Source organism: Styela clava, chromosome 6 (genome assembly GCF_964204865.1).
Source record: "Styela clava chromosome 6, kaStyClav1.hap1.2, whole genome shotgun sequence".
Taxonomy (NCBI): Eukaryota; Metazoa; Chordata; class Ascidiacea; order Stolidobranchia; family Styelidae; genus Styela; species Styela clava.
This window is the reverse complement of record NC_135255.1, coordinates 3591312-3604263: the sequence shown is the minus strand read 5'-3', so window position 1 is coordinate 3604263 and position 12952 is coordinate 3591312. Positions and strand designations below refer to the sequence as shown.

The 12952-nt window shown below is 34.1% G+C and overlaps 2 protein-coding genes across 2 annotated transcripts; both read right to left on the bottom strand.

The window, feature by feature from the left end:
• Positions 1-113: 113 nt before the first annotated feature.
• LOC120331438 (microfibril-associated glycoprotein 4-like) lies at positions 114-3196 on the bottom strand. The gene is made up of 6 exons (XM_039398520.2): positions 2894-3196; positions 2458-2523; positions 1940-2088; positions 1207-1303; positions 752-848; positions 114-529 (listed from the first exon to the last, which is right to left on the bottom strand). Exons 1-6 carry the CDS (start codon positions 3150-3152, stop codon positions 208-210), a joined length of 990 nt encoding a protein of 329 aa, XP_039254454.2. The 5' UTR covers positions 3153-3196; the 3' UTR covers positions 114-207.
• A 6025-nt stretch (positions 3197-9221) lies between these two features.
• LOC120331777 (ficolin-2-like) lies at positions 9222-12237 on the bottom strand. Its single transcript, XM_039398924.2, has 4 exons — positions 11768-12237; positions 10576-10672; positions 10090-10186; positions 9222-9880 (listed from the first exon to the last, which is right to left on the bottom strand). Exons 2-4 carry the CDS (start codon positions 10655-10657, stop codon positions 9559-9561), a joined length of 501 nt encoding a protein of 166 aa, XP_039254858.2. The 5' UTR covers positions 10658-10672; positions 11768-12237; the 3' UTR covers positions 9222-9558.
• Positions 12238-12952: the final 715 nt, after the last annotated feature.

The window sequence follows — 12952 nt, the reverse complement described above, 5'->3', positions numbered from 1 at the left end:
TTGGGTACATATTGCCGGCACGAACTACCTGACTATGTTAAAGTCATTGCAATAAATACTCCATGGACATTATTAACCCTCCCATCCCATCTCAATTGGTTCAGGCAGACTCGCATTTTTATATACTTCTGTTAAGGCTCTGCAATGAATCATTTAGGAAGTTTTTATTTAATAATTATAAACTAATAGATACGTTTTTACAGTAAGTTACAATGCTCTGATTTTCATCTCGGTAAACTTCAGTGAGTAGTGATATTCTTTCCACGAATGCCATTCTATGCCGTCTGCGAATGATTTGTGTGTTCCTCCTACAAAGTAAAATCCGTTTAGATTGGCATGATGACAATTATTATACCACCAGGCGCCTTTATAGAGAGTAGCACAGTCTTGCGAGCTGCTGTTGTCGGAATCATTGTCTTTTGTGCTGAATGATCTGCCATTGCCATTATTCATAGAATCTCCTGCGTTGCCTGAGTATCCCCCAATCGTCAGTTGATAACCAGACGCTGAATTTCCGATTTTGAAAGATCTGACGAAGTTTTAAAATGTTTATTATTGCTAATACGAAGATTCCTTATATAGATGAACTTGCCTTTAGTTTGTGGATTATAAATAAAGAAGGTTTAAAATCTGTACGTAATAGATACCATGAGATAACATGTAATCGTATTATTGTACTGGAGTATCTGTATAAAAATTTCAGGTGTTTTATAATTAGGTGGCGTTTCTTAAGTTTGAATAATAAACTTACGAATATTTGGCGAATTTTCGGTTTCCATCCCAGTCTTCTAGGTCGATTCGTAACTCATACTCCCGAGATGAAGTTAATCGATTAAGTAGTTTTAGTCCTTTATTTAATAATATAACAATTTCAGCATGGTACAATATGATGGGGGTAAATATACATATTTACTGCAGAGTGTCGATGTCGGAGTTTTTTCTATATTAAATGTTGTAATTAGTACTGTACTTAATTCGATCGTCAGTAATTCAAATCAAATTGTTTCGTCTTATCGAATCTCATATTACAAAAAACAATCTATCGTTTCAATTGCCTAATACAATAAACAAATGCTCCTTCGGGGTGGAATCTGAAGGCAAAAAATCTGCCAATAAAAAAAACTGTTCGAAGTTTGATTTTTATCAACAGGCACGACAGGGTCAATATGATCAATCCTCAGGAAATATTGTCTTTTAGCAACTTACCAAGCCAATATTCTCCATGCTTTACACCAAATCCATGGACATAGTCATTATATTTCCTGAAAAAATCAACTGAACCATCCATTCGTCTTTGAAATACCTTAAGACAATATATATTATCTATCAATATCGATTAGTACAATAGTAGATTGAAACTAATAGCTTGAATGTGGTAAACTGTTCATTATTACTTAGTACTCGAAGTTTTTAATATTTTAAAGGACACTGAGACAAAAGCTCGTTTTTGCCGAAGTTCATAACTGGTCAAACGCACTCCTTTAGCAAATTACCTCCCGGACTCGAAAAAATTGTAAACAAATGCGATAATGCCCGACTGCTCACTAGTCAAATTCACACGATAGGAATGAATTTATTGTGTATTCGAACAGCTGAAGGAAATGTATTGCAAACAAAAACAAACGAAAAAAATTACTAAACGGGCGCAAATTTGTTAAGCAAATAGGTTTATTAGGCCTTTTGAGATGGTGAACAAGAGTGGAAAATCATGTAATTTGTGAAATTTCATGGAAATTTGAAAAAGATAGTTTTGTTTGCATGAGATCATGTCAGTCATGCTTTTGATTTTCACAGTCTGTGTGTACTATTTATAGCTTAATTCTTTGAAAAATGATTAAATTTTCTAGTTAAAATACAAAGTCAGAAAAAATCAGTTAGGTTCACCCAAGATAGGTCAAATAGAAACGTTTATTAGTAAATTGGGAATAAAGTCCTTTACCAGCCAGCCTCCTCCGTCTGTTGTTAGGTCGCAGTAAGTTTCAACTCTCTCAAATCCCAGAGGATAAATATTGAAAACTCCGCCTCTTCCGTCACTAGCTTTTTCTCTGGGTACTTTGCTGCAGTCATTTATTTGAAGATCCTCTAATTCTAAGGTGTAAAACAATGTTATTAAAAAACAAAACTGGGAATCAAAAAGTAGCTATAAACGGAACAAATTGAAGAGCGAAATTATCATCTTTAAATATGTTATGTTTGTTCCATGTGAAGGAACAACGTACAAAGAACGAAAACATTTTATCTTTTTGAAAGGACTTTTTTGACGTCAGTGCTGATCACAAACGGATACATGGCTTGTGGAGTGGTTAAACCCAGTATATTTGGGAAGTATTTAACTTGTGGTAAGCATTTGATAACAACAATACTTTTAATATTACGTCGGTTAAATTCGCTAATATGTCCGATCAAATGACGGGTCCATCTCAATTTTTAAAATTTCGATCAAAATTTTGTACTTACGTTTTTCTATGACGGAGAGCTTGGTTTGACATTGTTCTAAACTTTTGTTGTTTTGTTTTTCCAATTCTAAAATTGTTTCAAAAAAAAAGAAATAATCTTGGATAAACTGCTTACTTGGTTTTTGTAATTTTAATCGACTTACTCTAAAAGTAAAAATCTTCCAGCTCGCCTTCCAAAGTTTAGAAAGCAAAACAGAAAAAATGCCAAATATAGAAAACAAAATGCCAAACTCAAATGGTTATTTACACATTAAATATATTTTTCGACTTTTCTCGAAAATATAAAACTCGAGTGGGTTTTTCATTATTAGAACTTACTAAAATGTGATATATCAGCATTGCCAAGAATTTAGACTCCGCATATCTCGGAAGATTTCATTCATTTGTAATCAATCACTATTAACAGATAATGGCAAAAAATGTAACCTATTTTTCACCTGCAAACTTTTCCGATATTTTTGTGTCGATTAATGCGACATTTACGACTCCAGGACTTCCAGGTATTCCAGGCGGTCCAGGTGGCCCTGCTTTTCCCCTTCTTTCATTTACGACGGTTGTAGTTTCATCAGTACTTTGTCCAGAACAATATTCGTACATTTGATAAACTTGGGAACAAAGACCATAATCTCTTGGCACAAAATTACAGGACGATGATGTGTATAGACCAAACAGCAGTATAATAGTAAGGAATAACATATTTCTTATAATGATAATTTTCTTCCTGTTGCAATATCACAAAAAAACGCAGGTTAATTCATTATGTATCATTATGCATGGCATATAAAATATCAACCAGTATTCTCAACCACATGAGGCCTGCGAGTATAGGAGACGATAATGATGAATTGAAAATTTTGCACTTTGACATTCAATATGCGAGAGCTTGTATGCCTGATGATATGTCTTGAATGTCGACAACTAAGAGTTTAGAAAATAAACAAAATAAAAATGCCCAAATAAATGCGTGATTATCCTAATTTGACCTGTTCGTGCGTAAATATTCAGAAATTTACAACAGATATAACAATTTATTTTTGACTTTGACGACTTCATTTTACCTGCATGATTGGCAGAAATTTTTGCCTCACCTCGAAATACAGCCATGAAGTGCTATCACGTAACCAACCTCGCATCTGCACTGTATTATACAAGTTATATATTTTCCAACTGCCCAAACTCAATTAAATTAGAAAGTAGCTGACTATGAAAGTGAAAACTGCGGAATAAGACTACGGACTTGTTTTTTATAAGATCCATGAACAAATTCATGGTTTCCTATTCAGATAAACACCGTGGATGAAGTATGTAGACGAAAGTTCGAAAATATGGTTGAAAGAAACAGATTATGCCCAAATTGCCTAGTAAACAGGAAACTATCATAACAATAGTTTCCTTGTGACGTAGAAAATGGTGACGAAGCTCTAAAAACTATGGTAAACCACTGATGGTAATAATATAAGATTACAAATTACAATATTGGTTCCTGAAACGACTCATTCTCTCAAGTGATATGACGTCAATAGCTCAAGCATATTGCGTCAAACAGTTGTAGTATAGTATTAATGCGAGGCTATCAAACGCTTTGTGTATTTTTGTTCTCAGGGTTTGTTGGTGGTGCCATTTTAAAACAAGATTTTCGAACATACCGTACGTGGCAACAAGTCCTGGGAACCATAAATGAGAAAAATAATTGATCAAAAATTAATTTCCAAAGGTGGATATGAAACGGTATATATAGGTTGGATATTCAATAAAGTATCGAACAATGTAGAATTCGTTTTTTAGTAAATTAGCGAAATTTATAACTCAAGACTGTTATGAAAATTTTGGGTAAGTTATAGAAAGTCTGATTATGAACGTTTATTCACCCAAAAGTATTCTTCTATCTATGTTAATTTTTGTAATGGTGTAAATTACCTTATAATTTATATTGAACTTTCGCGCGCATTCCTAATTTATTATAAATATATATAAATGGATATATTGAATGGAGTTTGAAAGCTAGAAATGAATTGTTTGCTTTTTCGCATTATTTTGGGTTGCTATCTAGGTATTGTGTGATCAGACAAAATCTATTTTAATTTTTGTCAAACTGAGTCTACTTGTACGAATTGTCAGGTTCAAATCAAGAATCATTTTTGTCTTAAGACGATTGTGACTTTACTCAATACAAAATCATATGCATTTCAAGTCTTTTACCACGCCATTCACATCACATTATTGATTTCATCACACGATTTGCATTTATTAATGTGTTGAAACAATTTTATAGGCTTTTACTCTTCAATATCAATATTTCTATGCTAGTTATATATTTTTCGAATACAAGTTACTTATATTGCTTACTGTATTGAAATTGTATCCAAAAATGCTTTTGAAAACGTAGTGGCTTTGACTTTGAACTACAAACGAAATCTTGAAACTATAGACACAATTTTAAAAACACTCTTTAGGGGCGAATAAGGAAACGGAAAAAAAATTAAATTTTTGTTTACCCATAGTGTATACAATTAAGGCATCCATAGTTTTATATTGTTTCGAATAATATCTGAGTATTTACATTACATGAGTATTACCAGTCTTTTTATACACTCACGCAACGTTGGACCAGGTTTGATGGAATTTTATACATATATATCATCTTGAGCAAATCTATATATTTTTTCGTCTTTTTTAGATCTTGGGGAGAATGAAGGTCGATTATATAACATCACGAAAATACTTTCAGTATTACTTTGAGCAAAAAATCGATTTTTCAATTTCGATGATTTAGCTTTGTGCAAACTCATAAAGACTATTTCAGAAGTGGAACCAAAGTACAGATTTACTCATGAATTTTACGCTCACGATAGAAAGTGTAAAACAGTTTTCGAATAACCCTAGAATGTGATGAAAAGGCACAACAATATTTTTGGAGAATGATGCCATCGACTCTCCTAATACTGGTCTCTTCTGCCTTTACCCGTGGTGGACCGATTTCAACGACTTCTTTTTCCAAAATACGAACTCCAGTTGTTCTGAAAATCAACTCAGCCGTGGAGGGAATTCTAAATGTAAAACTAATGTCGATAATTATATTTTCACGAGTTTCAAAAAGCTGAAAAAGATTTACAATTCTTAAAACGCAATATTTGTACAAAATTTGGATAAAAAGTTTTGGCTGGTGGTAAGTGTTAAAAAGAGTTACAAAACAGAAAAGTGTAGCCTACTACACTACTACAAAACTTTAAAAGTCAGAACTATGTATCTTAGTGATTCTGACTACAAAATTTTGTGAATAATCAGCGATAAAGTATATGCTGTATATTAATATCTGCTTTATATTATATTAATGTTGTACAAGACAGTGTAGTTTTCCCACCTATAGAGAACGGTTTCAAAATAGGAATTACCACAGTTTTTCATTGATCTTTTGATCTCCGCTTGATCTCTTTCCCTGATTTAAGTTGTAGTATTATGTCTCTATTATTTGCAACGCCATATAACCACTTGGCCATCAAACCCAAACATAGAGTTAAATATGCAACAGAGGTTGCAGGACAGCAGACACTCGTAAATGTGATCTACGTTTACATTTGAGTCTTAGATTGTACATTGAGAAATCGCTGTATTTTGGTACATCAGGAACAGATTTTGTATATCTTAGCAAAAATCGAACAATCCTTTTTGTAATTTTGTTTTCTTTTTTAAATCAATTGAAGATAATAAAACAATCAAAAATTGATAAAAATCACAATGAAAATGATTATTTTGAAAAATGATTTACATGGCGTGTTGACTTATTGCTGCTTGATGCATTGTTCTCGAATTCAAATTATATCGCTGCTTAAAGATCATGTCACCAAGTACACTAGTTAATTATTTAGTTGTGGACTTCTGGCAAAATAATGAATAACTGGGATATAATAAGACAATGAAATGAATCATTCCTGTGTCTCAAAAATGTCGTGTCCCACTTTTCCCACGTGTCCCTCATGTCCCACGTTTCCCACGTGTAACACATGTCCCACGTGGGAACGTGGTTACACGTTCAATCCGGATGATTCCAACATCGAGAAAGTAGAATCGCATTATAAAAATCGCGAAATATTTGTAAAAAGTACCGAGGAAATACGTCTGAAAAATTCGTCATGTGGAATATAATTCAGCGATTCGGATTTTTCGTAGATGTGAGCGGTTTGCACTTTTTTAATCTTTCTTGCTGTTAGGTGAATTAAAATTTTTGTTACTGTTTCCGATGTAGAATTGTTAGTACTGCATTGCTATCTCAGGTCGAGTTTTTATTGGGTAATACACACGTCGTTGATGAGTATACGGGATTGAAGCTGGTTCCAGAAAGTAATGTAACGATCGATTATTTTAAACTAGGCGTCAGCAATCAGCGGGCCAGTTTGAATCTTAATTTATTTGCGCACCGCCCTTCAAAAACACTTTTTTTAATTAACTTGAAATTCCAACTCAACTGTATAACGCAGGCGAATTTTAAGGTTCGATATTGATTCAACGAAAATTTTTATATGTTGACTATTATTTTGCGTAGACTCATATCATTTCATCATACCGTGTTCAAATTTAAGATAAGCAAATATCATGGTCATATATATTGCCTCTAACGGTATGATATTGCACTGCTTCCCGATGGTTGCCGACCACTGTTTCAAACTACGTACAACGCTTGAAATATATTTTTAACTAGATTTTTAAATTAATATTGTTGTGATCTTGAAAGATTATAAAATTGGAATTTGATGAATTACGCCAGGGTGCCTGAATATCGATATCCTCCGAATGAGACAATAAAGGCTATCATTAAAAATGTTTGATCTGGACAAATCTCAAATTGATCGATAACAAATATCTCCGATTATATTGATAGAAATTTATATGAGAGAATAAGTGGAAACAAGTGAGACAAGAGGGACACGTAAGACAAGTGGAACAAGTAGGACAAGTGGTACACGCGGGAAAAGTGGGATATGTGGGGCAAGTGGTACACGTGGAACATGTGGGACAAGTAGGATATTGGAACTAGTGGGACACGTGGGACAAGTGGGATATTGGAACTAGTGGGACACGACATTTTTGAGACACCCGAATCATTCTATAGCCTAGAAAGTATTTTTTCGACCTATTTGTTTACTGGTAGGAGGACATTTCCTCTGTCGTCAGACGACGGCTAACGGCAACTGTTGCACCTGCACTAATTCCCCAATCTGTCAGACACTTTAACGAGGCAATGTATTTATTTTCAGCTTACGATCACAGTACAACGATACGATCGCAATACGATAGAATGATCCAACAGGATAGGATCAGTTGCCATATAATATGCCATATAGCTATATTTGCAGGCTTGTCCATGAGAAGCGTCCCATGGGATGGGATGGGACAGCACACATTTGTATTTCTCATAGGACACGTGGGACACAAAAATCGCACGATTTCCGTGAAATGACGGTAAAAAATTTCGATATGGATGTCGTGTCTATATATTTGAGCATAGCTCTCTTGTTAGTTATAAATGGCAATTTATATTCAGCATTAACAATATACTTCGCGAAGGGGCTGATGGCCACATGTATAATATTTATGAATAATAAAATTACCAAATTCCGTAAATTTTGTTGTTTTGCATGTCTCTTCTTACATGTAGTCCAGTTTAGTGGACGCTAAACCTAAATTCAACAACTCTCATTGAATTTTATTTCAATGGGAATCCCATGGGATGATACAGGATAATTGCTATGGGATGGGATGGGAAATTAATTAAGTCAGTGGCAGTACAGTGCGATGCACATTAGAGATGTGACAATGTGGAAGAGAATTACTGGATTCCTCGCCGTCGCAGGGTGGATCACGTAATAGCTTATCGATTGCGTCTTCCTCCGCCAACGACGTTCGCTGACGCATTACGTTACAGCTTGGGAAGGCATGTATGGGCAACGTCATCGACATTTGTGGCTTGGTGAATGGTTTATTGCGAATAAGAAGCGCTTGGCAAGTTTTTACATCTTTTTATCTTGTATTAGTTTCAACCTATTTAATATAAAAAAACAAAACAATACAGCTATTTTAAACGAAACAGGCAGAGCAAACTTGATTTAAACCACCTGTTTTAAATCAATTCTTTTTGAACAAATCCCTAGCTCCGTGGCGCCATTTGATACATTGTCGCTATGATTAAATGTACATTCACGCCATTGAAAGAACTAATTGGTCATTGATATATCACGTTTGGATCAAATTAACCTCACAATAGACTATATAGGTGTCGACAGTGTGAAATGGCCAAAGATTGACTGGTAAGTATTTAGGGCTTTCGAATATTTTGCGATTTCTTTCAATTTCAACTATGTTTTTTTTTCTTCTAAATATGTTGTACATAACTATATTCTTACATCTGGTATCACTCATTCTGAAATGGTTGTCTATTCAGGTTGATGATCATGAATTAACCAGCAGCCACACGGGAGAAAATGATTCCAACGAATGGCTATTTCTGTTTTGGAAAAATTGAGTATTATTTGAGTACTATTTATACACATATATAGATTGTTGTCTCAAATTAAAATAGTATGTCCAAATTACGTATAGAGCAAGCAGTAAGCTAGGTAGGCTGCATTGCATATCGGATTGTAAAGATCCTGGTCTCCATTGCTCTCAACAAATCAATGACAAGCTTTGACAGAGCTAAAGTGCGACATAAGTCATAAAAGGAAAACAATTACTAACGCTTTTTGAACAAAGTTCACACATGCTGCGGTAATTAGTTTTATTACAATATAAAAGGTAACATTATGCACAAGCTATGGCGTATACGGAAAAATCATTTGCAGTTGTGCCGAAGTTTTCTCGTCAGTCTGTTTTTTTAGATAGGCCTACATATTGACGGCCCGCACTACCGGGCTTTGTTAAAGTCAATGTAATGAATACTCCATGGATATTATCACACTCTATCACTTTGATTTCTATCTCAAGTTGTTCAGGCAGAATCGAATTTTTGTATACACCTTTCAAGGCTCCATAATGAATCATTTATGAAGTTTTTATTATTTTAATAATAATAAATTAGTAGATATGTATATACAGTAACGTCAGTAAGTTATAATGCTCTGATTTTCATCTCGGTGAACTTAAGTGAGTAATAATATCCTTTCCATGAATTCCATTCGATGCCATCTGCGAATGATTTGTGTGTTCCTCCTACAAAGTAAAATCCGTTTAGATTGGCTTGATGACATCTATTATACCACCAGGCGCCTTTATAGACGGTAGCACAGCTACTGCCCGAGCTGTTGTCGGAATCATTGTCTTTTGTGCTGAATGATCTGCCATTGCCATCATTCAGAGAATCTCCTGCGTTGCCTGAGTATCCCCCAATCGTCAGTTGATAACCAGAAGCTGCATTTCCGATTTTGAAAGATCTGATAAAGATTAAAATATTGATTATTCCTAATCTGAAAATTTATTATACAAATGAACTTGACTGACTTTAGTTTGTGGGTGTCAAATCTGTTCGTAAAAGATACCATTTCATATAATGTACGCGCTGTTGTTGTACTGGGGCAACTGCATAATGTTTAAGGCATCTAATAATTAGGTAACGTTTCATAATTGTGAATGATAAACTTACGAATATTTGGAAAATTTTTTGTTCCCATCCCAGTCTTCTAAGTCGATTCGTAACTCATACTCCCGAGATGAAGTTAGTAGATGAAGTATTTTTAGTCCTTTAAATATATACACAACAGTTTCAACATGATACAATATTATGAACGTAAATATACACATTTACTGCAGCGATGTGGCGTCGGAGTTTTTTCTATACTAAATGTTGTAATTTCTGACTGTGGATCGTCAGTAATTTAAATCAAATTCTTTTGTCTTATTGGATTTCTTATTATAAAACTCCGTTTCAATTGCTTAATAGAATAATCGAATGCTCCTTCGCAGTGACATCTAAATTTTCAATGTCAGATACAGTTACCAATGACACCGCGTGAACCATCAATAAATCCGCCAATACAAAAACCGTTCGAAGTTTGATTGTTATCAACAGGCAAGACTTGGTCAATATGATCGTTCATCAGGAAATGTCGGTTGTATTTCAGCAACTTACCAAGCCAATATTCTCCATGCTTTGCACCAAATCCATAGACATAGTCATTGTATTTCCGAAAAAAATCAACTGAACCATCCATTCGTCTTTGAAATAGCTTAAGACAATAAATATTATCAATACCGATATAAATTTATGTGTGATAAAACTTTTTTTTTTGTCGAAGTTCGTACCGAGTCAAACGCATACCTTCAGCACAATATCTCCCGGAGTCGAAATAATTGTAAACAGAGTCGATAATGCGCAACTACTTACAAGTCAAATTTACACGATAAGGAATGATATTATAATGTATTCTCGCAGCTGAAAGAAATGTATTGCAATCCGGAAAAGTGCGCAAATTGTAAAGCCAGTATAGGATAACCCATTTGGCACCTTGGACACAAATGAAAAATTTGTATTTAATGTAAATTTAATAAAGACAGTTTTGCTCGCACGAGAATCATGTCAGTCATGCTTTTGATTTTGAAAAGTGATGTGTGTATTATTTACAGCTTGATGTTTTAAAAACTTATTCAATTTCCAAGTTAAAAAAGTGAAGTCAGTTAGGTTCACCCAAGATAGGTTGAATAGAAACGTTTTCTAGTTCATTGGGAATAAAATCCTTCACCGAGAGCGCCGTTTCGCCCAGTTATTATCAAATTAAAATTTATTTCCTCAGGATATTTGAACACAAATGGGAATAATCAATTATATATAAGTTTCCATCCGTACGACGTACATAATTACCTGTATTAAATAAGTTTCTGTTTATAACGTGAATCACGAGATCACGTCTTCTATATGATTTTGTTGTTTGATGATCGAGTGTATATAGCGTTAATTATCTTTCAATGAAAAGCTAGTTTAGATAAAAGTTACAAGATTGTGTACTGTGTATTGTGGAAATCAACGAATAAAATCGAATAGATATTTTTAACGTCTTATCACTGACGTTGGGGCTTGTCTTCTAATGTTTAGAAGGCAAAATAGGCAATTTTTAAACTTAAATGATCATTTGAACACAAATATATTTTGCGAACTTTAAAAAAAAATAAAACTTGGATCGGTTTTTCTTTATTTAAATTTATTTAAAGTTCGATATATCAGCATTGCCAAGAATTATGACTTTTCCACATATCTCGGAATATTTCATCAATTTGTAATCAATTAAAATTGACAGATAATGACAAAAATGTAACCTATATTTCACCTGCAAACTCCTCCGATATTTTTGTGTCTATTGAAGCAACATCTACGACTCCAGGACTTCCAGATATTCCAGGCGGTCCGCGTGGCCCAGCTTTTCCCCTCCTTCCTATTACGACGGTTGTAGTTTCATCATTACTTTGTCCAGAGCAATATTCGTACATTTGATAAACTTGGGAACAAAGACCATAATCTCTTGGCCCAAAATTACAAGACGATGATGTATATAGACCAAACAGCAGTACAATAGTAGGAGATAACATATTTCTTATAATAATAACTTTCCTTCTGCTGCAATATCACAGAGAAACGAAGGCGTTTATTCATTATGTATCCTTATCCATGGCATATAAAATATCACCAGTATTCTAGACCGCATGAGGTATCCGAGTCTAAGAGACGATAATGTTGAATTGAGAATTTGGCAATCTGACATTCATTATGCGAAAGCTTGTATACAATGAGTCGACGACCAAGCGTTAAATGATTAGAAAATCCCCAAATAAATGTGCTACTATATTAAATTTACCTGTTTTTAATTATTCAGTAATTTACAACAGATATAACAGTTTATTTTTTCACTTTGACTTCATTTTACCTGCACGATTGACAGACATTTTTGCCTCACCTCAAAATACAGTCTTGAAGTGGTATCATGTAACCAACTTCGCATCTTCACTGTATTATACAAGTTACATATTCTCCAATTGCCCAAACTCAATTGATTTAGAAAGTAGCTGACTATGAAAGTGAGACTGCGAAATGAGACTATGAACTTTTGACTATGGATTTTTTATAAGATCCATGAACAAATTCATGGTTTCCTATTCAGATGAACACATATTTTTGAAAGAAACAGAATAGGCTCAGATTGTCTAGTAAACAGGAAACTATCATATTAACAGTTTCCCTTTGACGTAGAAACTGCTTACAAAGCTCCAAAAACTAAGACATTAATGGCAATAATATATGATTACAATATTGGTACCTGAAACGACTTATTCTCCTAGTGATATGACGTCAATAGCTCAATCACATTGCGTCAAACAGTTGTAGTACTCCTGGACCCAGTCACATGTCAGCTCTGTGGATTTATTTGTTGTCAGGGTTTGGGGTTCGCCGAATTGCGCGAATTTAAAACAGGTTTTCCGATCATACGTGTCAACAAGTCATGGGAATAATAAATGGG